We start from the raw sequence: 27704 nt of genomic DNA on the forward strand, positions 1-27704 counted from the left end.
ATTGATTTTGAGCCTTATGAAAAGTCGTATAGAGTAGTAAATAAAATTTTACATCTGACTTAATGACATCTGGTTTTATTCGGTTTAACTTTAGAAAACGCGTATCTCGACAAAGCCATAATGTAGAAAATTGTCAACAACCAAATGAATTATTAGAATTTAAATACGTCACGTGTGACATGAACAGACAAGGAAAGCAAGATTAAATGTATTGTTTCTCTTTCTTCTTTCAATGGAACGCTTTTCCTAAAAGGAGGCCACTAAACTCAAAACGCTATCTTAAAAAAAACTTGATGGGTCAGTGACCTGTCCCAGTAAAGTGAGGTAGTGTGCGTGAAGTGCGCTTGTGTGTGAAATGGGGTAAATTGACAGAATCTGAAAATTTACCCACCTCTACCGTCACCTTAAATGACAAATAAAAGTACGGGAGTAGAAAAAAGACATCAGAAAAAATCTTAATTTGATTCGGTACTGAATCAAATTAAGATTTTTTTCTACTCCCGTATTACAGGTGACTGTACCTCGTCAAGTATGGCGCTCCCATATAATATATTGTCAGTATTGTCACTGCCAAGTCGATGCAAACTGGTGCTGTTTTTTTTTCAGTGTTTGATTTTTTTTTAACTGTTTTTCTGTGAGACCCGACTGCCGATCAGTATAGAGACGTATAAAAATGATTAAAGTTTAGAAACTGACGTATGATTCTGTTTACCAAATTTAAGACATACTTAATTACGATTAATTTTTAAAAAATCTTAAAAACTGAATCAAAACTTCTGAAAATTAAAGGTTACATAGTATTATTATTTACGACACACATCTCAATCTTGCCTCGCATAATGCTCCGCGATTAAACATAACAACCAATAAACAAGAATTGAGCCTTGTTACGACTAATGACCGTGTGTAACGGAGCCCATAATTATAATAATACGTAATATTCGCGGGCAAGATTATACCGTTGTTAAAATGTTATTCCGTGAGTCGGTTGCAAGATTGTCACGCACGATACTTAAGGCCTGTGCACACCGGGTGCGTGTGCGAAGACGTGCTCGTGCGCGCCGACATATAGATGTTTAATGACTAATGAGAGACGGCACACCACGGTCACGTAGACGTGTGCGATTCAGGCATTTTGGCACTATTCCGTTTTGAAGTCTAAGAATTTCGGCAAATGGGTAAAACAACAAGGTTACAAAAAAACCAAAGTGCCAAATTGGAACGTAAATCTGTCTTGCCAATTAGAAGGATGCTTTGTGCAATCGAATTCCAAATTACATACATTGTTGCATAGTTGGGAAACGGAAAGCTAATTTTGTTTTTGACTCTATTTTAACCGTGTGAAGGTTCAAAAACATACAGTTCTTCACGTTACTACAAAAGTACCTACAGTGCGTTCTCAATTCTCATTGCTTGACAGTTTTGGTCGAACCAGTTTTATTTGAAATAGGGCTCCCTAATATAGTTAGGGAGATAGTTCTTACGCAATGAAAACTCACTTCAGTCATACGTAAACTGATTTAAGTTTTTTTTCGGCAAAATGCTGTCTTCCGGCATCTTTTTTTTCATACTTTTCATCTTAACTTTCAGGAACATCATATTTTCTTTTGATTTCTGTGTGTTTTCGGTCACAACAACAAACTTACGAGTTAAATAATTTTCGGGAAAACCGGCGTCTTTTCTGTGGACAATATAAAAGTTAACGATTTGGGAACATTTTACTGGGGCTTTGATCACACAGCTTTAAAGAAGTATAATGTTTGAACATGGATTACGATGTACACCGGGAAAGACGCATTATAACCTCATACTAAAAACTTTTTGACCCTTATGTTAGTTTGCTCGAGTAGCGACTTGAATATGCTAGGTATCAATCCATTAGTATGGTGCCCCGGTATTCCCATAAATACTCGTAGTCATCCCATACCGAGCCCTAACAAGTGTTTGTCTCACTATCATGTTTGACCCCAAGATCTGTAACGACACAGACATCACACTTACACAGTTTGGCCGAGGCAAATGTTCTGTAAGCTGCAAAAACAGCTTTATAGAACCTCAAAGTCGCAAGTAAATCCTAAACAATTGGCAATAAATCCAGAGTACCGTCGATCTCTGAGACAATGGATGTAACAAAGGAGCCATCGCTCAACGCTTCGGCGGTCGGCCTTATTAATGATCGGGCTCGGAGTTCGGAGGTCTCAGCGGGTAATTAATTAGAGGATATAAGGAAATTGTAAAAAGTCTTATAATCTACAACAAGCCTTAGGTACTAAAATGTACTCAAATCAATAACTTAAAAAAAAGGAAAGACATGACGCCCGTTTTCGTGAACGTTTTTCAGCAGTAACAAAAAAAAACTACTTTAACCTTTTGGACGCCAATGACCGATATATCGGTCACAGACCACAGAGCAACATCGACCTACGTGCATATATACATAAAGTTCAACTTCAGTTTTGACACTTCAATGATGTGGCGTCTGAGTGACAGCTTTTGTGTTTGACACGGCGTGGAAAAGGTTAACATACTTATTTTACTAATTTATTCTACACTTCAATTAAACAAAGGGTTGCCAACCTTTATTTTTGTGCCGAGCCGCTTTCTTGGGATAAAAATATGTATATCTACCCATATCTTATTCCATGTTCTATTACTTAAGTCTTTTTACTCATAGCTCTTATTTTATTCCGATCTACATGAAGAAGAAGAAGAAAGAAGAAAATAAATTTATTCAGGACGCTTACAATATCGCTTAAATCTATTATTACACTTTATTATTTTTTTTTATTTAAGCCATTTAATTTAATTCCTTAATAAAAAATATACATATTTCATTATTAAATTAAATAATAATAAACTATTAAATTAAATTAAATATTATCAAACTAATGTACATGCAAGTTTAAATTGTAAAATTCTATTCAATAATTTAGTTTGTATTATTAAGGACCTCTTGACGAGTAAAGGCCTCCTCCATTTTACTCCACATTTCCCTGTCTTGGGCTATTGTTACCCAGTCGTCGCTGGCAAACTTTTTTAGGTCTTCTGTCCATCTTCCCAGTGGGTGGCCTGACTTTCTTTTACCGGGAGGTCCCGCCCATGTAGTGACTCTCTTAGTCCATCTTTCGTTGCTCATTCGTGCCACGTGGCCCGCCCACTTCCATTTTAGTTTCTTGCTACACTTTATTATACTAAGCATAAACTTCACTGAAAAGGTCTCCCCTCAGCTTGGTGTCAAGTTACCTCTAGGTATCTTGACGCTGGTCTTCCGTGGAGACCTGTCCAAGAGATCGCGTCAGTACGTAAACTTAACTAACATTATAAACTAAATCGAAATCAGGATAGGAATAACAATATATATATATTTTTCAGTTCGACCTATTATATAAAATGTAATTAATATATATAATATCACTTATTTACTTAATACATATGTGTAAGACTAGTTTGAGTTTAGAGTTTACCCCGTGGTTGCATGGACTGAAAAATAATTAAAACTAAATAAAGATGAGAGTTGGCAATACATAAACTGAATGTATTTTTAAACAAAGAATTCTATACTTTTTTTAAAGATTACATTTATTTAATAGTCCGAAAATTGTATATTTTATCTAACCTGCTGTACAAGGCTATAAAAACCCTTTTTAATTCCAAAACGCCAAAGGCAATATTGATAACACACATCACCAATTAAATTACTATAAGTAGGACGATGCATTAGACAGAGATATGACTTTCGGCGTCTCATTTTAATGACCGAATGCACTCAAATCAAAGAATGCTCTTAATTGATTAGGTTAATTATGTTTGACGGTTTACATGCCTCACGGTGTATATCTAACATGGAAGGATAAGTTAATTTGACAGTTGTATTGATATCGGCGTTTTTGACACTTGTATGTTTATTAGCTTCTTGATATGGAAGGGACATCATACAACCGGTCGATGTAGAACCTTTTTCGATTGATATCCCTTAGTATGAATAAATTGGCGGTTTTTGCTCCGTTCACAGACAAGACATCCTCTAGACTGAGCATAGTAATAGTAGCGCTACCCCCTCTGGCACAAATATACGGTAGTTTTACTCCATTTTCGAGTCAAAGTGTCTTTGTGTGACGTCCGTGTCTTTGAACGGACCAATCACGGCACGGGACTCGCTCACCTCGTCCCCCGCACCCCAGTATTTTTGGCAGCATCGGTTTCATGAAATAATTGCTCTAAACTCCGTCTAGAGGATTCCTAGTCTATGGCTCCGTTATTCGAAATGTGTAGGTATTGTTATTTTTCGGAGACCCCCTAGTGGTGCTAGAGCTAGAGGCTCTAGCTGCCCTAGGGTGTCACAACCCACAGTTTGGAAAGCGTTGGAATAGATAGGCAAACCTTTAAATTCCTCTAATTCTAATCTTGCAATATTTTTTCAAAATTATCTATTGACTCTGTCTTAACAGAAAAGTTATTTTCTGGTAATCCACGATTTGTATTAGGTACATGTAAATTCTATCATTATCATTTAAGTCAACTTTTACCTATTTAAAGCTAATGAAAAACTTGCAAAGTATCATCATAATTGGCGCTAAACGAACGTTCTTCATTGAATACGAATGGGCCATTAATTCCATTTAAGATGCGACCTAAGATAATTTATTAAGGGGGGGACACCTGAATATGTGGGAATGGAAACGTGTTTCGATAGCCGTGACGACGGGGCCCTACAAATTATGAGTCTTTTTGTACGGTTGCTTCCGATTTCTAATTCAATAACTATCGTAAGTTAAAGAAAAGAGTATTTTTCCTGTACAATGATTAAATTGCTTGTAAATTGACAAAGGGCATTTTAAATTGCATCAAAATTGTTAGCCTTTTGAAAGCCATTTTTATATCTGGTGCTATTTAGTAATATAGCAATTTAAAATAAAATAATAATCAGATGTGGCAATATCTACTACTTAATCTAGGTACTTATAAATGTACCTCTATAGTCAGTCCTATATTAGGTATACATAGTTTTAAAATAAAAACATCAGATCATTCAGAGTCCATATAAGCTCTTACGGCGGCGATCGAATGGTCAGAACTAAGACTAAGTACATACCTTAAAATCAAGCTACCAAAAGATACCAACGGTCAAAACTATGTACCCTAAAATCAAGCTACCAAACATAGCCATCGCCCACGAACCGGGAAGTGGCTCTAATTAAGTTACATAATGATTATTATTTATCGTAAAGCCTACTTTGTGGGCTCGTACGTTTGTCTCGGTTCAGTGGGCACGGGGTGGTTATTGACCACATTCGTTACGGCTGTTTCCTAGTACCTAATCGTCATTAGCGGCCTGGTCTTGCTGTGGATGGGTCTCTAAACAATACTTTAAGTTTCAATAACTGCGGTAGTTAAGGAGACTGAAGTTTAATTATTTGGTTTTGGGTATAAAGTAAGGTAGCGTATATATAAGCGTGGTAGATTTGGACTATACCAATAACCAAACTGTACCTATATTACGGGTATTGATGCCCTTATGTCGTAAGGTTCATAAGGCTGTGCTCTGTGGCATTTTACCCCTGAACTTGGCTTCGTTCATCTCGTACAATAAACAAACAATGTTCAACACGTAACCGTTACATAACGTGTACTTTAATCACTCCATATACTATACATATGCTATTTATATTATTCGAGCTAACGTTCATTATTTTCTATTGAAGAAAAGACAAGTTAACATGTTTCTGTCGAACGCAAAAAGGAATTACTTTGAGGAAAAGGCGGGAAGGAATACCTACCTTCTTGATAATCCATCAACCATGGTATTTATAGCACGGTCAGTTCTTTGGCCTATGCTGGATTTAATTAGCATCTTTCTGGATAATAGTCAATGATTAGCATTTGTTAGGTCATCAATTAATTCAACTTGAAGTACGATCTTAGCTTTAATTTGAATTCAGGAGGGGAATGAACTTGAATGAAGTTAGCCGTTGAGAAGGCAATTGAACAATATGCCACTCTCTAAGTATATCCAAAGTTGCTTACAATACGATACGAATAAAAAAGACGATCGGCGTTCTACACTTAGTAAATAGGCCCCACTTAAGATTTGACTCTTCGTTAGAGGAGGAGGATCAGGAGCTTATTATTTTGAAATGTTTCAATTCGAAAAAGTGGATTGATTCCGTTTTACTAGTAGCGACGGAAGGAGTTACGTTGCACCAAGTTTATTGAGCGTCAGTGCGTTTCGCGTGCACTACTATGGTAGGAAGCTGCATTCCTCTCGCGGGCGAGCTGCCGCGTCCTGCATTCCCATCCGCGACTGCTTCCGAGAACATCGGCCCGCTAAGCGACCTTCCCTGGACTGCGTTTATCGCCCACACGCCCCCATTAGATGCGATTCCGCACAATGAAACGAAGATCATTAGAAGCCGGCCTACAGGCTGCGTCCGCGCGCCGCCGGCGACTCGCCAGTCGCAGCGACGACATCCATCCGACTACAACGCGTTTAGAAAAAACGCACTGATAAATTCCAGTGCGGATCAATTCGCGACGGTTGTGAACAAGTGAGACGGATTAGTGTGATCGTGCTGGGAGCTGGCGACATCCGAAACGTCCGCGGAACAATATAGTAATTAGAGCGTGGACGTAAAAATAACTGCACTCACTCGTGGATGCGCGCGCGGCGAAAACCGTAAAACAATGTTATTGTTGCGTTAAACGTGTTTGAAAACATTGCGTAATACCGGGTGCCACTGACCATAGGGCATTTTTTAATCCAGGATTTTTTCTACTTCTCAAATTGAGCAACTTTTGTACGATAATTTTCTATTAATTACCTTGTGTGCTATTCAACAACAAACTTTTTTCAAACAATCAATGTGTAGTAAACAAGAACGGGCGGTGGTAACGGCGATGGTGGCATGACAGAAGATGTCAAATGCACCGCAGAAAGCTAAAGCCTCTAAATAAAACACTAGACAGAAAGTTGGTATGTTATGTAGGGGTGTTAACATTCACTGTTTTTTAGATATATTAAGCAAGATTTTGACAAATAGGAAGAAGATAATGTAACCTTTAAAATTATTTCAATTGTCCTTCGAGTGACAAGTTGTTAAATTTGAGGAATAGAACAATTGCATTTAAAACCCGAAGGTCACAGGCACCCCGTAGACATCTATGTCGAAGTTGACATTCAGGGCTTGTTCTTTGTGCTTGTTGGCATCACAAAATGTCAACAGTCAATCAAAACCACGTGAAGCGCGAAGCCGCGGGCGTCCATGTTAATTGCCTATAAATAAAGCAGGGCTCGCACTAACCAGCGTTCATAGACCCGCGATTGTTTTAGATACAAACCAACATTAACCGACTAATGTTAGACTTTAGCTCTTTGCAATAAGGTTTACTGATGGCTGGTGAAAGTCGGTGATTGTACAGGAAGACATCATGTCTTCGCTAAGATAATTAGGCAATAGAGGCCCGTGTAATGTGGACTTGTAAATCGAAATTGTGAGCAATGTTTATACAGTTTGGACGTAATGAAGGTTCAAATCCGCGATAAACACGTCTGGTGTCGATACATTAATAACATATTAAACTGATTTTTTTTCTTCTAAACATTTTGTTTTCTAGGCCTTAAAACACGTTTCCGATTTTGTGACATCTCGATCTGGATAATATTATGAAAATTAGGTGTCATAGTAAGATTTCTCATTCCTCTCTTGCTAATTAATAGTCATTCATAAAAACCAACCTGTAAATTCATTTTTAGAGATCTTGTGTATGGTCTTTGTTTCTTACATATCTAAAAACTAACAGAATGTACAGCGAGCTGCAAATTTGCGTGAATACATTATAAATGAATTCATCTATAAAGTGGCCATGCAATTTTGCGGCTGGGTGTACTTCGTAAATTCAACATATATAAAAAAGAATTTATTAAGAATCAAATTAAAATGCATTTTGTCACATATGTCATCCGCAACACGCATCGTCAAATTATAAAGGAAATTGGTCATTACAAAATACATAATAATAAGCCATAAACCTATATCCTAATCCGGTAAGTACCCGGCACAAATGTCCCCAAAATACCAGCGGCGTTCCCGCGCTGAATAGCCAACGATATACGCTGGACCAGGTACGAACCAGACCTAGGATCGCAACCCCTATCCCGCAAGCGTTTTCCCAGGTCCCTCACAAAAACCTTCGCCTCGGAACACCAAGGACCATATAAACAGATACACATATAAATAGATTCAGTGATGTTATTATTTTTCGCCATAAGATGGCATAAACGTGTAATTACTGAGCTTCTGCCTCCATCTATACAACGAAGAGGTTAATTAGATTGATCTAATCTAATAGCTATGCATTTATGCAGCCTGCATCTTCAACACACCATATTGATCCCTGGCCTTCTCTGGACGGTGTGAAAATTTGACGCAACTTGTCAATCTACATGACACTCGCTTTTGCATTATTCAACACCGTAGATTAGTTTCTTTGTTGTTACAATATTTCATAGTTATCTGATGCAGGTCGCCGTGGACGTATCTTGATTTTAGAAACAATTTGTACCATCGAAAATACATATAATGTGATACATTTACTCAGACGTTTGACTTGATTCAAAATACCAACAATTTAAATATTTAATTAATAAACAAATGCTCTGGGTCGAATCTTTATGCCTTACAACATCTTAACTTAAAGTATTGACTATCGATATTGTCGTCATAGAGAAAAATTAAGTTTCAAGTGGAAAAGTAGCTTTTTACAAAAAATAACATATAGAGTCTGTTCGGAAAGAGAATAAGAGTCGTGGAATGAATGTATTATATTGGGTCCCATACATTCCACGACTCTTCTCTTTCCGCACAGACTCTAAGATGGCGCAGATTTTGAACTTTTTGCATGCGAATTTACAAACCAGCAAAGATTTACCATCTGAATACGCGAATGAACAATTTTATAAACACGCTTAAAATATTTTGAGGCGGAGAACGGCAACTCCGCCCACCTGCTAAATAATAAAAACCGTTAAAATAACATTAATAGCCTATTTTCAAAATACAACAAGTTGTCACTGAGGAAAATAAGGTTCAAAATAGAGTAACAAAAATCCTAACAGGCTTAAGTAAAGACAGATACGATGCGATACAATTTTCTTGTACGGAGGTGTGGGAGGTAATCCGTTTAAGGCCTACACAATAATTACATAAACAAAGCCGATGGTCCGACAGTATGTTGCTCTGGTCTCATCAAAGCCTTCTATAGACCAGTTTATTTATCTTGATCTTCTTATTACACATTTGTGTACTTAGTGTATCTCTTGTTGTTTCGACCCATACTATGTCTCTTGTACCACGATTGGTCAGGGCAACAGAGTTTGGTTCCGTTTGTGTCCATGATCAACTAAACAGACACTATTCAATCGTTCATCTGCACTTTACATTCGATCTAGTAGTTTACACAGTCCCTTATCTTTATTCTATGTATTTTAGCGACACATGCATCTCGTAGTATGTACTCGTAGTTGTTAAGATGCTTGGTTTTGATCGCTCTGATCTTTTGATTGTATCAAGTGAATTGTCCGCCATCTAAATTCAATGTTTGGCATAACATAGTTCGAATAGATTTGCCCTCACTTGGTTGACGTTGACACCACACATAGCTGTGTAACTGCTTTAAATTAATTATGGTCTGTCAAAAGACTGCTACTAGCTAGATATGATTTTATTAAAAGCCCAGCGAACTGACGCATGTCAACCCAGTGAATGATTACAATATGTTTACGTTGCCAGTGATTGGCAGGCATTCTCTGCTTGTCAGTTTCCTGATAATAGCGAAGGTAACGACTTATTATTAATAAACCTTAGAGATTTCCTTTTAAAATTAACTTGTTTGTATGTGTATACGCTGCGTCTTTGCAGTAGATATTAGGTAAGCAGATTTCTAGAGCAGGTTATGTTTAGAACATTAGGAAGCTTTGATACAATTCCTTTCTGCTGCTAGATATCTGTATCAAATATTAGTTTTATCTAAAACTGTCGTAGCCTAACCGGGGTATTTCGTTCATTCCTTGAATATTTCAGATTAATGGATAACTGAGAGCAGTAAAATCTATTTATTATTTTGAAAAACAATAACATAACGCTTAATGAGTACCGTGACCCAGGCGTCCAAATGTATTGAAATGATGATAAAAAAACCTTGTAAAGTACAATACCACTACGTATTTCGCTGTTTAACGAACATTAGTCGTGTCGCCTGTAAAGTTTAAACTAAAGTGGAGATTTAACGACTAATAAAATAATGAATGAGAATACTCATTGCAAATGTAGACGGTTTCTTCGTTTTGAATATGCAGTGTTCAACTAGCAACTCGCTTTCTTGCAGTAAACTTTTTAGTACCCAGCAGGCAGTCCTTGGTCAGGCCGTTGCTCGGCCTCTATTGTTCTAGCTAGAAAAAGACGGATGATTTTATGTCAGTTTATAAAAAGAGCAAAGCTTTCTAACAAGATTTGCACCTGCGAACCTGACACGAACTATGCCTGCTGTCAAATATTCCAGAGTCTGTTCAAGCTAATTCGGCACAGGCATTTGCATATGACAAAGCGTTGAAGTGTCACCCTAAACGTCAAATTTATATGAAAATTATGATGTTTATAATAAAACTTCCTCACTTTTTGTTGTTCACTCAGTTAGCTTAAGCCGGGTCCACATTTGTGACAAACCGCCGAACCGAACACCGTGGCCGTGACAGAGCCGGGAGTTTGTACCGATAGTGTGGACGGAATTTGTTACACGTACAAATGTTACGATCTGTTATCCGTTCAATTCTCTGAACAAAATATCCGTACACCCAAACATTGTACGTACTAGATATGAGCGCCGATAGGCATATAGCCGGCGGCGGCGCGCCGGTCAAAATTGGTCGGCGGCGGCGGCGAATCGGCGGCGTGGCCTTGAAACACGTTCGATTAATGAAAAAAGAATTTTAACCAAAATTTTACCGAAAAAACATGTTTTTGCTCTAAGGAAGTTATTAAATAAATGCATTTTTTATTTTCAAGGATAATTTATTGAATAATGGTACGAAAAAAATTGATATCGTATAAACTGTGGATAAGCGGTATCGCGCGGCATCAGAGGCGGTCTTAATCATGGCGAGGCTTTGGCAGGAAGATCTTAGCGAGGCCCTTATCTTTTGTGCTAAGGTAAAAATTGCGGATTGACTGTATCAGGGAAACGTCTTCTCAACAGTCCAAAAAAAAAACGAGCTCCGTCATTAACCAATATCGACCCAACAAAACCGATTTATGTCAAAAAGTGAGGCCCAACGCCGAGCTCCATGTAACACCGAAGACTTGATTTCGACGCCTCCCAATGCGAGGCCAGAGGATGAGCTGCAGGTAAGCATACAGCTAAGAATCGAAAGCCAAGTGTAAGCTTGGCTGACGGCTGAACGCCTGGAGCGCCGATTGCGGCGCGCTTCTGTGCGAGGCCGAGCTGCAAGAGAGCAGAGCGAGGGTGCAAGCCGATAAAGACTGAAGCCATAGTGTCAAAGATCTGGAGCTTTCCTGCGGGCGCATTCGTGCGACGCCAAAGGCCGAGCTGAAATGGAGCTAAAATCGGATAAGGACCAATGCTCAAGCGTTTTAAAACAGGCCGAAAGTTGAGCTCCAAACAGGGCCAAAAACTTGCAGGTTCAGATAGCGGCTTAATTCCATGCGAGCGGTGCAAGGCCAAAGATTGAGCTGCGAGAGAGCAAAGCTTGAAATTTCAACAGTTAATTGAGACCCGATTCCGACGCCCTTCCATGCGAAGCCAACGGCCGGACATTTGGACGTGGAAACGCTTAATATCTCAAAATTAACCCCATTTTATACCTTTTAAAAACGTTTAACCATGCAATGGTTAAATTCGCGGTAAATGACGGATGGTTAGCTGGCAAAATTAGTTATGCATTGGATCGGTAATCCAAAGATGTGGGTTCGAGTCTCACGTTAGCTAGAGTTGATCACAGTAATTTTTTTCATTGTGATTGACATGTCTAGTGTATATATACAATCTATAAATTGTAATGTGGAACGTTCCACAATAAAAATGGAAGGAAATCAGTATGTTTATTCTAGGCGGATTAGACTCTCGCGCGAGCCACGAGACGAGCCGCGAGCCGCGCCACGAGACGCGAGTGTAAGCGGTGAGCTCGCGGCTCGTCTCGTGGCTCGCAAGCTCGTCGAGCTAATATAATTTAAACACTAACGGCACGGCATAAGGTTTATAACCGAATGACAAGCCGAACGCGAGTGTAAGCGGTGGACTCGCGTCTCGTGGCGCGGCTCGCGGCTCGTCTCGTGGCTCGCGCGAGAGTCTAAATTGGGGGTTACAAGCATATTGATGTTAAAATTGATATTAAATAATTTCGTTTCCCCAAGACTAGTAGCGCGGTTACTAGACAGATAAGTTTGCATTTGCCTTCGATATTTTTGAATTATATGGGCCTAAAATACCCTTTGAATGCCTATAAACTATTCGAAGTGGCGCCGTTAATGATCTAAACTGGATTAAAAATATATTATCTGATTCTGAAAGCAGTAGTAACTACCAAGGTCACGCCGATGCCACGCCGATAGCGCAGCGTCGGCGGCGGCGGCGCGAAAATTTTGTCGGCGGCGGCGGCGCGCCGGCGCGGCGCTCATATCTAGTACGTACTGCCACAATGTGGTTATGATAAATGTGGACGATGTTTTGGTTTTGTTACGGTCAAATGACACGCGGCACGGGCCGATCCATCCAAAGTCGGTCTTTTTCAAAGGATGTTCGGTACTGTCACGGTGTGCGGGAGAGGTCCACACTGCGATTTTTGTCACGCGTACAAGCACGCGTGTCATCACGCTAGTACCTACATGGGATTGATGGATCGGGCGAATGCACGTCTTGACAAGACAACACCCGCTCCCCCGCCCCTCGCACGTATCCGAGAAATCATTACAACAATATATTGAAGGTAGATGGGTGGCAATTTGTGTTGATAAGTATTTAATTTAAGTATTAATACGCGGCATTGAAACGATTCGATTCATAAAATATGCAGTGGAATCAGGAAAATGTTTTGAAATTTATAGAACTTTATCGCAATAAGGAACTACTGTACTACTTATTTTTTTTTTAAAGCACAAAGTAAAACAAATGATGCACTTGCAAGAGCAATATTTAAATACATTTCGGCTAATTCTTCTGGAGACGACATGACTGCGTTGGTTGAAGTTTCAAAATGGCATCCATCGGTTGTAGAGGACCATCGTAACATTTGTACGCGTAACAAATGCCGTCCACACTATCGTTACAAACATCGGGCTTTGTCACGGTCACGGAGCTACCACCAGCGTCCGATCCGATGCAAACTTCCACCCGTCCACACTATACGTAACAAGTCCGCGGCGACATCACAGTGTTCGGTTCGGCGAATTGTCACTAATCTGGACCCGGCTTTAGGCGGACTTACTTTATCCTGTTACTTTTTTTTCGCTGACAGAGTCTAGCTATAACGTCTGTGGCAACCATATAATAGCTACTTCTACTTTACTATTCTAAATTGAAAAAAAGAGATCAAAGTTAAGTTATGTGACACTTTTAAAATAGTCTAGAGTTAGACCAAGATAAGTCTGCAACGATTTTGATAGCACACGCAGTGCAATTAAGTGTTACGTATTTTAAACGTCAAACTTCTATGAAATTATGACGTATAAATAACACTTTGCACTGCGTGTGCCATCAAAATCGTTGCAGAACTTATCTTTATCTAACTCTAATACCCTTCCAATGTTCGTTATAGGATTGTGTAAAAGCGTGACACTTTTATTATGTTTCACACCACACATAAAACTGCTTCTTAAACTATTATTATGTCGTAAAAATCGGAGTGATCTGAAGCAACATTTGTTTATTGTTCAGACTGAAAATTGTTTTATGAAAAAAGTAGGCCAACGAAACAAAATATGATGTACTCAAAATAGCTTGCGTGCACTTTGTCATCCATGCTGTAATTTTCCTACTAATTTTAAATCGTTAAAGATTGATAAAACATCTCGAAATATATATATATAATAATCGAACTATTCAGTGCTACTATTATTGAATTTGCTTTTACTTTTAAAAAGTTTCTTAGGAGCCTTTAATTGATAAGTTACAAAATAAATCAACCTAAAGATTTACATTCTCATCCCCCGTCGACTCCGAAGTGCTTAGGATCGTGACCCCGTCCTAGGTTTTCTCAACAGCTAGCTGCATGTCTTCACCATTCTCGGGCCTGACTTTTTGAGCTAACCTAAAAACTTTGTTAACAATTATTATTTCCACAGTTCTTCAGTTCAGTTCAGGTTCAGTCTGTTGCATTCGTCTTTTTTGTTTCATTCGTAAATACAATAGTTTTTATTGTTATTCAGCAAGCATATATGTCTACTGACTGCAAGTATTTTCTAATTGCATATTTCGCGGACCAGTGAGCCGCGCGACACGCGTTGCCTTGTCGTCTCCTCTTCCGGCGATTAAACTAATCCAATCTGATAAAACAATTATACCATTTCAGCTTAAAACAAAAAGACGGTAATGATACAGTATTTCTTATCCACTTCATGCCTTTTAGGTTTGAGCAATATTGTAGAAACCATGTTGACGCACCCTTTTCTGAGTAGTATCTACTAAATAGGTATTGTGAGAGACTAGATTTAGGTTCTGTCTGAATGAGCTTGCTCGTGTAGGTATATCGCAGTCTCGCCGCGGTTGGGATGTTTTTTTTTCTAAATCGATGGATTCTGGTGTAATTTTCAGAACATAGGGTATAATACGTATGGTGCAATTCAATTGCAATAATATATCTGTATCTCATTCATAATAATCTAATCATCTAATGCATCTAATTCTATAGTACTTACCTATTGTAGGTACGAGTATGTCACAAATGCATAATTTGAAAAAAAGTCTTGGGTCAGACGTTAAAAAGTGGTATGTAGTTTTTATTTTAATTCAAACGTTTGTATTAGGTAGGTACCCTAAATTGAAGAATAAACGATCTTCGCATCATACGAGCGTGTTTCCAAATTTGCTTCTATATAAAAGATTTCAGTTCCCGGATTACTATGTTCTGTATCGTATCTAACGATGTGAAGCCTTGACTGAAGAGAGCCTTGAACTCGCCTGGCCTCAAGTTGGTTAGTGCCTTAAAATTGATTATGAACGCAGCATTAGCCATCCTCATCCTACGTACACTAATGTAATGGAAACTTTGCAGACGTAAGTATATTCTTTAACAATCATATAAAAACGTTTTGGGACTTTTTGGGTATACCTTAAATACACTTGAGAGAAAAAAAGAGGGAAAAAAAGAAAGGAGAGAATAGTAAAGAGTCATGTCAAAAGTGTGTAAAATAACATTTATAATTTTATATGCAGTAAGACCTTGTTCGCAAAAAATAATGCTAGTTCATATTGCAATCAATCAAATTAAATTAAATAATAAATACAGTGTAACTGCCCAGGTGGGTGTCTCTTGTGAGTCGGTAAAAAAAGACCATCTGTCCCTTAAACTACAATTGGGGCATTATCTATGAAAAGGGACCTTATTGTCGATGGCGCTTACGCCGCACAGTGTCGCGCGGCATTGTATTTATATCGGAGCCTCATTAATAATGCTGTAAGCGCCATCGACAATAAGGTCCCTTTTCATAGATAACGTCACAATTAGTTTAATCATGACAAAAGTTCGTCTCGATTGGATTTAAGGCAACAACTTTGAAAAAAATAAAAGCTTTATTGTCAAATATAGTTGAGTTATCAAAATTATATCAAAAACGCATTAGTTGTTGTCCCCGTGTGCAATGAAACCGCGGAATGGAAAGAGACGGACACATTATCCTGTCATCACATAGACATAGACAACCGTCCATCATACCAACGCTCGCTTGGCAGCATGGTAGCATAAGGTCAATGCGGGCAATACCGTCTATCAGGTAAGATCGTTTACAAGCTCTATCGTGGCGTATAACTCTTACTGATTGTATCTGAGCGAAGTACGTATACAATTACGAGAGCTCTTGCCCTATGAGTATAGTTTTGTATGGGGAATGTTCTAGGCGAGAACGTTCCATTCTCGAGAAGGGCACAACTATGCCTATGACGGGGTCTATCCCACAAAAAAATATTTATTCCGGTCTTCACCACATTGGCCTTAGTGTGCTTTCGGACTATGCAATAGCAACCGCTCTGTGAATTGGTCCACCTGGTAACATTACACCCAGCTTGCGGTTTGACAAACACACTGGCTCCGTTTTCACACGGACCATTTACCGGTACATAAATAACGATATGTTTACGCGCGTTTTTGCCTATCCGCGTGGATACCAGACCTTCGAGCACACGATGCCACCCACACCACGCCCACCGCCGCTGACAAACACGATAAATGAGGAATTGAACGGATTGCTTTAAGAAAACCGGCAATTATTACGATTAGAATCTAGCTCTTTTCCTAAAACGGTATTGTAGAGCAATCCGACTTACTTGACCCCTCTGCTTATTTATTTATAAATATCTTGCATTACGAAGCGCTTAAAACATTGAAACGATGTGTATTTACGATAATTTACCGACACATAAATTATTTTAAACATAGGATTATATTTATAAGTATACTAGCTTTTGCCCGCGACTTCGTCCGCGTGGAGTAAGTAATTTGGGTAGCTTATTTTTGATCCAATCTGTTTTTTATCGATTCCCCGTACAAATTTCCACCCCCCTTTTCACCCCCTTAAAGGATGACTTCTGTGATAAAAACTACCCTATGTCCTTCCCCGGGACTCCAACTGTCTCCATAACAAATTTCAAATAAATCGGTTCAGTGGTTTAAGCGTGAAGAGGTAACAGACAGACAGACACACTTTCGCATTTATAATATTAGTATGGATTGTCCTAGTGAAAAATTTCAACCGGAAAATCATATGTATAATTGTATATTTAAGTAAACCGATTCTATTCTATTATTTCTGTTCTATTCTAAAAAGGACTGAAGATAACTCGTGTGCTTAATTTCGTGCTATTATCTTTTGTAGAGCCATAATAATTATGTATGTTTAATGAAACCGTGTTGTTTACATAATTAATGTTGTTAACGCGCTTGACATCAGCGATGCGACATTCGTGCGATTACGTGCCCATTTATTTTGGTAACGCGGCGTATATGTTCATATTTTGATTAATAACTTATAAGAACAATGATAACGGCGTGACACCACGATCTCTACGATAATAGATTTTAGGAACGATTAGTTGGTAGTAGATACAGATGTTGCCTTGTCAACAAGCGGAGGGCGCCGCCCGCCCACGCGCCTTACGTAACCGGCCCTTCGCGCGCCAACATTAATAGACGTTTTTCTCAACTGTTTTCCAAGACGTAAAGTAAGTCAACAGGTTAATGAAGTTGGTCCAAAACCTATTGCGAAATAGAAACGGAAGTGACCCCCTGACGGGAATAGCGCGTCGCGTAACGCCGCCAGCTCCCAGTGCGACCGCTATCACCGTGCGCGCGCGCCGATAACCCTGTCTATCACGCGCGAAAATAACCCAGTCTTCCCCTAGCCGTGGTCCAGCCACGACTGCCCGCGCCTCCGCCCCGCTCCGCCTTTTATACCCGCCAGAGGGATGGCGTCCGTGCGCACGCGTTCCGCATCCCCTAAGTCTGTCTCGTTCTCCCCCGTGCTCGAGCGGAAGTACACCATCGACCGAGCGCCGTCGAGTCCGCCCGAGCTGAAGAGCCAGGATTGGAGGAAATACTTTACCGACTTCAGCGCGTATCTCGGTAAGTGCATCCAGAAACTGGAGCCATGAGTCAGGGTGCTTCTTGTGCGGCCTCGTGCTACGAGGGGTATTCAAAATATTCTCGGTATGAGAATGAAAACAAACAAGTACGAAAAGTTTGATATTTTTATTTTTCAATATACTCCCCCCCTATGTTCATACACTTAAAAGATCGATCAATTATTTTTTTTAATCCCTCGTAAAAATATTTTTTATCTTTCGTGTAAAAATGCTCCTCCACTGCCGCCTTCAATGCTTCATCGTCAGAAAATTTATTTCCACGCAGATCCTTTTTAAGATTGGGGAGCAAAAAGAAGTCGCTGGGGGCTAAGTCCGGACTATACGGTGGGTGAGTAACAGTTTTAAACCCACGTTCAACAATAGCTGCCTTGGCAATATGAGCAGTATGGACGGGGGCGTTGTCATGCAGAAGCAGAATACCTTTGGTTAACTTTCCTCGCCTCTTTTCTTTAATTACATCCTTTAATTGACGTAGAATGTTAGCGTAGTACTGTCCTGTGATATTTACACCTTTTTCTTTATAATCGATTAGTAATACTCCTTCACAATCCCAAAATATCGTGGCCATGACCTTGCCAGCTGAAGGGATGACCTTCAACTTCTTGGGATGAGCTGAACCCTTAATGTGCCACTGCATGGACTCTTGTTTACTCTCTGGGTCATAATGATGAACCCAGGTTTTATCTCCAGTAACTATTCTTTGCAGCACCTCATCAGGATTTTCACCGCACAGGTCAATAAAATCGGAACAACAAGCTACACGCATGTCTTTTTGAAGCCGAGTCAGCATTCGCGGAACCCATCTTGCACTTACTTTTGACATATTAAGATGGTCATGTATAATATCATATACGGTACCAATAGAGAGATTGGTTACTTGTGCTATAGATTTTACCTTCACTCGACCATCTTGCAATATAAGTTTTTCCACTTTATCAATATTTTCTTGTGAAGTAGCTACTACAGGCCGGCCAGGTCTAGGGTCATCTTCAATACTCTCCCTTCCGCGTTTAAACTCGCTTGACCACTTTTGAATGGTAGATAAAGAAGGAGCAGACTCACGGTAAACACAATCCATTTCCTCTTTTATGGTTTTTTGATTTTTACCCTGTTTTGTCAAGAATTTTATCACGCATCGATGTTCTAATTTAGTTAACATTGTCAATTCGCACAGGATGTTCATGTTTGTTCAGCAATTGCAGAAAAACAAAAGACTATCTCGGTTCGAATTATACTTTTTTTTAATGTCAATGAATAAACCTTAGCGGCCAGTAACGAAAGAAATTTTAGAAGAGGTCGTAAGATATCAATACCGAGAATATTTTGAACGCCCCTCGTATATCGGTTAGTGGATCGCTCGGCCAATAAACAAACCTTACGCAATCAAACCGAATGCAGAGCTTTTTGTTTGATTTTATTTACCGGTAGCATATTGATTGCTACTTCGTTAAAGTTTGTTTTGCCTACCTGCAGTGGCCAACTAGGCAACGGACGAGAGATTTGTGATGGTTTCTGCTATTCTTAGGAGCTATGGGCTGCCAATTAGTATTCCTTGAGACATTATTCATATCCGTCGGCGAGGCCCTTGAGGTTTGTTAGGCAACTTCAATGCCAATTTTCAAAATTTTGCGAAAATGGAAATCTTTATGAACTTCAATATTCCATAGACGTAAAATATCGTTGTTTTATAAAAGATAAGAAATTTTGGTGCCTTTTGAAAAGAGGTTCAGCTGCTGAAGTTCCCATCTGTAAGTATAACGCCTATATATTAGGCTTTAAAGTGGTTTCCACGAAAGCTTGACAGTGACAGATACATACTATCGTAAGTAAGTAGTTGCCGCGCTTTAGTCCCACAAGTCACCGTCAACATAAATCAAGCTATCGCTTCTCCTCCTCATTTTAAAGCTTCCCGGATCCATACTAAATCCAAACCAACGGCCTTTAAAAGCTCCCCCTGGTTCCCCTCCCCTCAACACATACAAATTCTCCACTCACCGCAGGTCACGTCGTGTAACCTTTGGAGACATCAGTGAGGACCTGCGCTGCGCGATTTTGTTGGTCATCTGCGGAAACCCGAGTCTATACCATACCTTACCCCAACATTTCCTTTTGGGACAAGAGCACAGGCCTTCTTAAACCGTTACGGAATAAGCAGTGCTTACATTAAAGTAATTACTTAAGCTTAATCTAGTTAATAAAATCAAAGAAGAATTCGCGATCGAGTAGTTTTGTATAAAAACAGCATCCTATCATTTACCGGTGTCAGCGCGCCGATAACCTTGCGGCTTCGAGCCGTCTGTCGTACGTATTAAGTATGTGTTACGTGCTGTCATTGCAAAATTAAGTAATTTATGACCTAATCATTTTGTTTATGATCTTTTCTCTAGCGGTTCATGATAACTTTCGCACAAAATTTTCATCTAGCTTTCCACTAAAAGAAAATAAACCCAACAAGGCCTATAATGGAAATAGACCTTTCTAACCTAGATTATTTTCAACTACTTATAGAAATAATCTAGGTTGAAAAGTTACAAATTTGAAACTAGAAAATCTGTAAGTTACTGGTTAATTAGATATTTTTTCAACCAATTTCCTGTGTTGGCTACCAAAATAACACAACGCCTAAGTTATAGTTTGCGCGTAGCACGATTTTCATAAAACTTTGCTCGGAAGTTATGTCCAGGCGCATATTCTTGTTTGACGATCCCTGCGTTTTCCTCCTATCTCAGTTTAAGAGGAAAACTTTGTCATGAGTATGTTAATTTAATGTCTTATCCGCGTGTATTTACGTTTTGTTTTAATATTTTGGAAAAATGCAGTATATAAACATATGTAGCTCCTATTGAATTGGTAAATCAAGCTTTGGAATATCTTAATATGTATAATTATGTCATACATCTTTTTATTCCATGTTAACATAGACAAATGCTTCGTTGTGCTAATCATATTGGGCGAAAATGCCAAAATTATACAATGGCAAATGGCAAATGGCAGATGGCTTGACGTTCGCAGTTTACATCGTACTTAAGGGATGCTACGGCCATTATGTATGTAAGTGAATCCTAATGCAAATTTCATCGCTATGAGCCATCTCTTTCTCGGTGAGACGCACGCGCATTCCTCAAGCGACGCGTCACCTCTTTACCATTCCAATCGCTTTACCACCACGAGCGTCTATTAGTCTCTGCCGATCCATCATAAGTAGATCTCAGGCCAAACATAGCTGCTACAGATCTTCGGTTCATGAGATGCTTGGTTATTTGAATCCCCGACTCACCTGCGCTTACGCAAGCAATGGTAACACGGTGACGACGTCTTAATTGCTGGCGTCAACGTTCATTGATCAATGTAACCTCTCAGCGGAAAGCGATTTGCAACATAGACTGCGCTTTATTTACTACTAGATTAAAGACATTCTGCCAGTTTCTGCGGTTAGCAAAATTTATCTTTATATTTTTTAAAACAATTATAAACTTATAAACATGAAAACTTGTAAAAAGTTGTAAAACTTTTTGATACTTAATATTTTTTATGTTGACCAAAAGCGTGGGACTGGGCTGAGCATCTCTGCCGCATGCACCCTAAAAGGTGGGCCAAAATGGCTACTGAATGGGACTCACGGGACACCACAGAAGGCCGACGGGGTAAAGACGGGGATGAAGGGCTGACTTGATCGCATTCTACACTGAATGGCGGGTAATGACAAGCGACAGGACCAAATGAAGAAAAAGAGGGAAGTCCTTACCCAGTAATGGGACACTTAGGTAGAACCAATAAAAAACAATGTTGATGTTTTGCCAAAATCTCTGGTGACGGGATAACACTCTCTTTTCATTGTGTCTTCACCTAATTGACTCAAAAGTTTCATTCAGAATCTAAGTACTTAACGCATTTCCTGTTACCTTGTGGTAATGACATAAGTTTGGTTCTCTAAAAGTTGCGATTCTGAGTATAAGGAAAGAACATATCCTCAAAGAAAACCTTGACATCAATAATACGTAAACCATTATGTACATATCAATATAACAAACCGGTAACTTTTATGCCTAACAGAGATCACACCGTAACAGGCCTAGTGACCATTTAACGCTTACACAGTTCACCGGATGAGTCGCTCGAACACTACCAATGTTTATGTGAACAATGTGTTAGCCGAGCGATTTTTGCTACGGTGAATCAGTACTGCATTATCCAGTCCAGTCCATAACACGGTCGCCCGCGCACCACATCGAGGAGATATTTAAATTTAGAACCCCTGCCCTTCCGATGCGATTTGCCTTTTTTAAGCCAGTGTCCTGTGAATCCTTTGAGTTGCGCGACTTGTGCGAAAATGTCCAACACTCACTACACGGTGAACGATGATTTATACGGGAAAATATTGAAAACGCATAAGAATTTAGTGCCACAATCGGATTATGCTGAAGTTTTTGAAGCTTGCGATGGTCTAGGTATGGTATTATTTCTATTTAAAGTTCCATTGTCGTAATTTATTCCTGCCGTGCGTGACCCAATTAAAGACAAGGTTTCGTTGAAAGGCGCTAGTCGTTTGTTTGATATGACAAAGCGAAGATACTGTGTAATTGAAATGAAAAACAATTGAAGTCTATGAAGCCAATCGTCTTAGAGTAATTTTTAATGGGTTATTTTATAAGAAGAAGTCTTTGTAAAGTACATGGTCTTATCTGAAGCACTATTAATCCCGATAAGGTACAATGTGCGCACTCTTGATTCGATATTTAAATAGCGGCTGATAAGTTATTCGTTTGGAGCCATTCCGAAGGCGTTGAACTCACCGAAAAGAACTTGTTTTCGAGGACAGCCGAGGATTTAAATGTGTTATGATTTGTGCGAATGTGAAATTCAATATTTTGGGCCGCATAAGAAGCTACGATATGACTGTTTTTATTAAAAACACGCAAAAAAGTAACTTATCAATGAAAAAAAACACTTCAGTTACTTGTTCACTTACATACATATAATATGTATAACACTATTTTTTTCTTGCTATAATATAACACTATAGTTTATGAACTAGCAATGCTCGATGGATTCTGTCTGTATCTATATACTTAAGTTCCTCTTCATCCTTTAAATGATGTGGATTGCAAAAACTAGCCTACGAGTATGTCCATTTGTAGAGCTTACTACAAACATTCTACATGTCACATTTAATAGATTAGCAATAACTGTCAAAGCCAATAGACAGAGAAGACAGACAAAGTTACTTCCGTATTAGATCTATATGTGTTATTTTCTCTCACTCCTTATTCAAGAAAATTACGTAATTTTACTGAAAATGAACCATGTTCTAAATGGATCCTGTAGTTTACGCAGGGGTTTTCTATCTGTAGACATTCTGTAGGTAGAGTTTGAGTACCTATTTACAACATAGAAACTAGTCACAGCAGTTAAAAAGCATTATTTACGGCCGTCGATAAACTTAACCTCCTTGACTTGGATAAAGACCTTTATACATAAAGGCAACTTCAATATTTCTGATAACGTTGTTGTACCTTTGAACGACTTTGATTACTTACTGCATACATAATATATATACTTAGGTATTACAATCTACACTTTGCCTAGTATTACTGAGATCCATTTAAATTCAATAATTCAGTTCGATATTATTGTTAAAACTTATATTAACTCACATTTATAGACGGGTCTAACGCGAATTTTATTCACATACCTTTATTTACCGACGTTTCGACACAGGTTTCACTGGTCATGGTCGCGGCTAACCAGTGACCAGTGAAACCTGTGTCGAAACGTCGGTAAATAAAGGTATGTGAATAAAATTCGCGTTAGACCCGTCTATAAATGTGAGTTAATATGTGTTCAAAAAGCGAAAGTTTTAAATATTATATTGTTAAAACTATTTCACAGGATCTCAGATAAAGTGAAGATGACATTTTAAAATGTCACAACGAAAATACATACTTTAATATTAATATCTAATAGACATCTAAAACCTCAAAATACTGTGTATGTAATCTGACCTTAGTTACCAACAGATTTTCTAAGAAACTTATCTCCAGCCGTTACCTACTGGATACAATAATGACATCTACGAGGGGTGTTCAAAATATTCTCGGTATGAGAATGAAAACAAACAAGTACGAAAAGTTTGATATTTTTATTTTTCAATATACTCCCCCCCTATGTTCATACACTTAAAAGATCGATCAATTATTTTTTTTAATCCTGCATAAAAATATTTTTTATCTTTGGTGTAAAAATGCTCCTCCACTGCCGCCTTCAATGCTTCATCATCGGAAAATTTATTTCCACGCAGATCCTTTTTAAGATTGGGGAACAAAAAGAAGTCGCTGGGGGCTAAGTCCGGACTACACGGTGGGTGAGTAACAGTTTCAAACCCACATTCAACAATAGCTGCCTTGGCAATATGAGCAGTATGGACGGGGGCGTTGTCATGCAGAAGCATAACACCTTTGGTTAACTTTCCTCGCCTCTTTTCTTTGATTGCATCCTTTAATTGACGTAGAATGTTAGCGTAGTACTGTCCTGTGATATTTACACCTTTTTCTTTATAATCGATCAGTAATACTCCTTCACAATCCCAAAATATCGTGGCCATACCTTGCCAGCTGAAGGGATGACCTTGAACTTCTTGGGATGAGCTGAACCCTTAATGTGCCACTGCATGGACTCTTGTTTACTCTCTGGGTCATAATGATGAACCCAGGTTTTATCTCCAGTAACTATTCTTTGCAGCACCTCATCAGGATTTTCACCGCACAGGTCAATAAAATCGGAACAACAAGCTACACGCATGTCTTTTTGAAGCCGAGTCAGCATTCGCGGAACCCATCTTGCACTTACTTTTGACATATTAAGATGGTCATGGATAATATCATGTACGGTACCAATAGAGAGATTGGTTACTTGTGCTATAAATTTTACCTTCACTCGACCATCTTCCAATATAAGTTTTTCCACTTTATCAATATTTTCTTGTGAAGTAGCTACTACAGGCCGGCCAGGTCTAGGGTCGTCTTCAACACTCTCCCTTCCACGTTTAAACTCGCTTGACCACTTTTGAATGGTAGATAAAGAAGGAGCAGACTCACGGTAAACACAATCCATTTCCTCTTTTATGGTTTTTTGATTTTTACCCTGTCTTGTCAAGAATTTTATCACGCATCGATGTTCTAATTTAGTTAACATTGTCAATTCCCACATGATGTTCATGTTTGTTCAGCAATTGCAGAAAAACAAAAGAACATCTCGGTTCGAATTATACTTTTTTTTAATGTCAATGAATAAACCTTAGCGGCCAGTAACGAAAGAAATTTTAGAAGAGGTTGTAAGATATCAATACCGAGAATATTTTGAACGCCCCTCGTAGCATAAGTAAAACCTGCTACAGCGTGCATAGGTATTACATTACAGTAACGGCTTCTTTCTTTTAACCATTTTACACTCCGAAATGAGTGTAACAGACATTGTGTTTTCCAATTCTACCATCAATTTTAATAGCCTCGTCTCATTAGTTTCTAAGAGTCGCTGTTCAGAAAAAATGGATGATATTACCCAAACGTTTCCTGCCTCTTATGAGTTCAAATTCAAACAATATGCCTATTGTTTTGTACACAACATTGTTGCTAAGGCCGAGAAGAACAGAAACCGATACAAATCTTGGCTAAGTAAGTTTATGATTAAATACATTTCAAGGCAAATTATTCTTGACTTTATTTTCTTGTGGAAGATTCTACGTCTCTTCTTTACTCTCTCAGATGTCCTGTTTTTGAAGCGGTAGATAGCATAGACATATTCGTAAAAATGCTTTGTAGTCTTTCCACAGAATAAAGTTTTGTGGTTTTGTTATTTTTTAAACAAAACTAAAGTTAATAATCGGTATGTATGCTTTTAACAACCTACCTACGTTAATATTCGATGCAGACAATTAATTTTCAGTCATTAAGCCGGCTAATGACAAAAAATACTCATAGTTATCAATAAAATAGCCTCGTTTTCTTACATGACATCATCCAGCCATCAGACTATTTATATAAGCCAGCAAATAACTCCAATTAACTTAAGTACATATCTTACTTGTTGATTAAACTAGTTCAGTCAAACTTAAACTTTATGTTGCTGGTGTTAAGATACAAAAGAGAAAGTACTGTCGCGACTTTATTGTTGACAGAGGTGATAGAATGATGGATTTGTTGTGCGTATACGCAAGTGTCAGTCCCTTTCGTTTTGCTATGCTTGAGTCACTAAATATCCGATTTAATTAGGTTAATGGTTATCCTCTTGACACGCGGTAAATAGTTAAAATACCATATTTGGTAAATTATTGCCAGAACATTTAATAGCCTTTATAAATGCGGATAACGAGAGACAAAAATGTGGTCTCATAAAATGATACATAAATACATTAAGTATTTTACTCATGTTGAATTAGTAAGTTGTATAGTAATCGACCCATTTTAAATTTACTCTAATGCATTTTAATGTACAAAAATCTATTAGAATATATTTTCACTTTAAGAATAGGATAGTGCTACTCTCTGCTCTAATATACCCACGAACAAAAACATGTATGTAACTATTCAAGTACCTATTCAGTTAGCATATAATTCCAGTAGCATGTAAACAACTCAAAAAGTTAGTTTAGTCTGCTGCAGAAATAGTAGGTACAAAATAAACATTGTATTTGTAACAGTCTACCTTGCACGCTGGCCTAATAATAACATCATCAATTTAAATAGAAACTGTAATCTCGTACAATAACGTTGTACAGAGACGTTACGTCGGATCGCCGACGCGACTCGTTCACTTCTTCACTTATTGTTCTTTTCTGGAAAACCGTTTGGAAGCATGAACCAAACTGAATTATAAAATCAAACTGACCAATCTATTTCCTTGTCCACAGATGCTCTTCTCGCCGACCTTCAGAACTCGATCAACCCCGGCGCCCGCGTGGGCAGCCCGGGCCGCTCCGGCTCCCCCGGCGGCCGCACCGCCTCGCCCGGCGCCCGCACAGCTTCCCCTGGAGGCCGGACTAGTTCTCCTGGGGGCCGAAGCTCGCCCGGAGGCAGCTTGAGCTCACCTACGTCTACGGGATACGGCTCCATACTGAATGGCTCGAGGAATACGGATTATAATAAGTCTAGTTCGGTAAGCCATTTTTGACTTTTGGCGCATTTCTAGACTCTTTTGTAACCGCACAGCTACCTCGCTGTCGCTACCTCTGGAAGCCGGATAAGTTTTCCGGGAGGCCGAAGCTTACCTAAAGGCAGCTTGCGCTCACCTTCTTCATTGAGAGACGGCTCAATCATCAATGGCTTGAATAATACAAGTTTTGGTTGAGTCTCTAGGGTTTGCTCCCGGGAAATACTGGTACCGAAAGTACCGGGAATTCCCGGGATTTAGAGCCAAGCAAAGAACCGGGATTTCAAAATTAAAATCCCGGTACTCCCGGGATTTTCGGGACTAAAATTTCCGGTACAATATTTGACTGCTTTCTGTTACTTAGCATGAAATATCATGTTTTATATAGAAAATAAACATATTTTATCAATCTAAGGCTGATGGTAATACTTTTACGGCTGACCACTACATTAAAATAAATTTAAAAAAAAGTCAATGGGTTTGACAATGCCGACAATATAAAATGTCGTAATTTGATACTTTAAGTTAAGGGCATAAATGTTTGTACGATAAATCATTTTATACGAACAATTAGTTATTTCATATTTGTATACTAACTAGAAGCAAAAATAGAGACAATTTTGTAATTAATAAAATACTACTTTTAATTCAAATTCAAACACGGTATAAGAAACTCACATATGATAATGATATTTTAAATG

At 38.7% G+C, this 27704-nt stretch overlaps 1 protein-coding gene across 5 annotated transcripts in view; it reads left to right on the top strand.

The window, feature by feature from the left end:
* LOC134648993 (paxillin-like) overlaps positions 1–27704 on the top strand; it is a 91412-nt gene that overhangs the window by 42142 nt on the left and 21566 nt on the right. For 3 of the 5 annotated variants that reach the window (XM_063503677.1, XM_063503676.1, XM_063503678.1), the window contains exon 2: positions 26765–27009. In XM_063503677.1, the coding sequence (XP_063359747.1) occupies positions 26765–27009 (245 nt within the window). Of the gene's footprint in view, positions 1–6225; positions 6535–17619; positions 17840–22078; positions 22308–26764; positions 27010–27704 lie in introns of those variants that run through there. The other 2 variants (XM_063503674.1, XM_063503675.1) reach the window with 2 other exon arrangements.

Source organism: Cydia amplana, chromosome 6 (genome assembly GCF_948474715.1).
Source record: "Cydia amplana chromosome 6, ilCydAmpl1.1, whole genome shotgun sequence".
NCBI lineage: Eukaryota > Metazoa > Arthropoda > Insecta > Lepidoptera > Tortricidae > Cydia > Cydia amplana.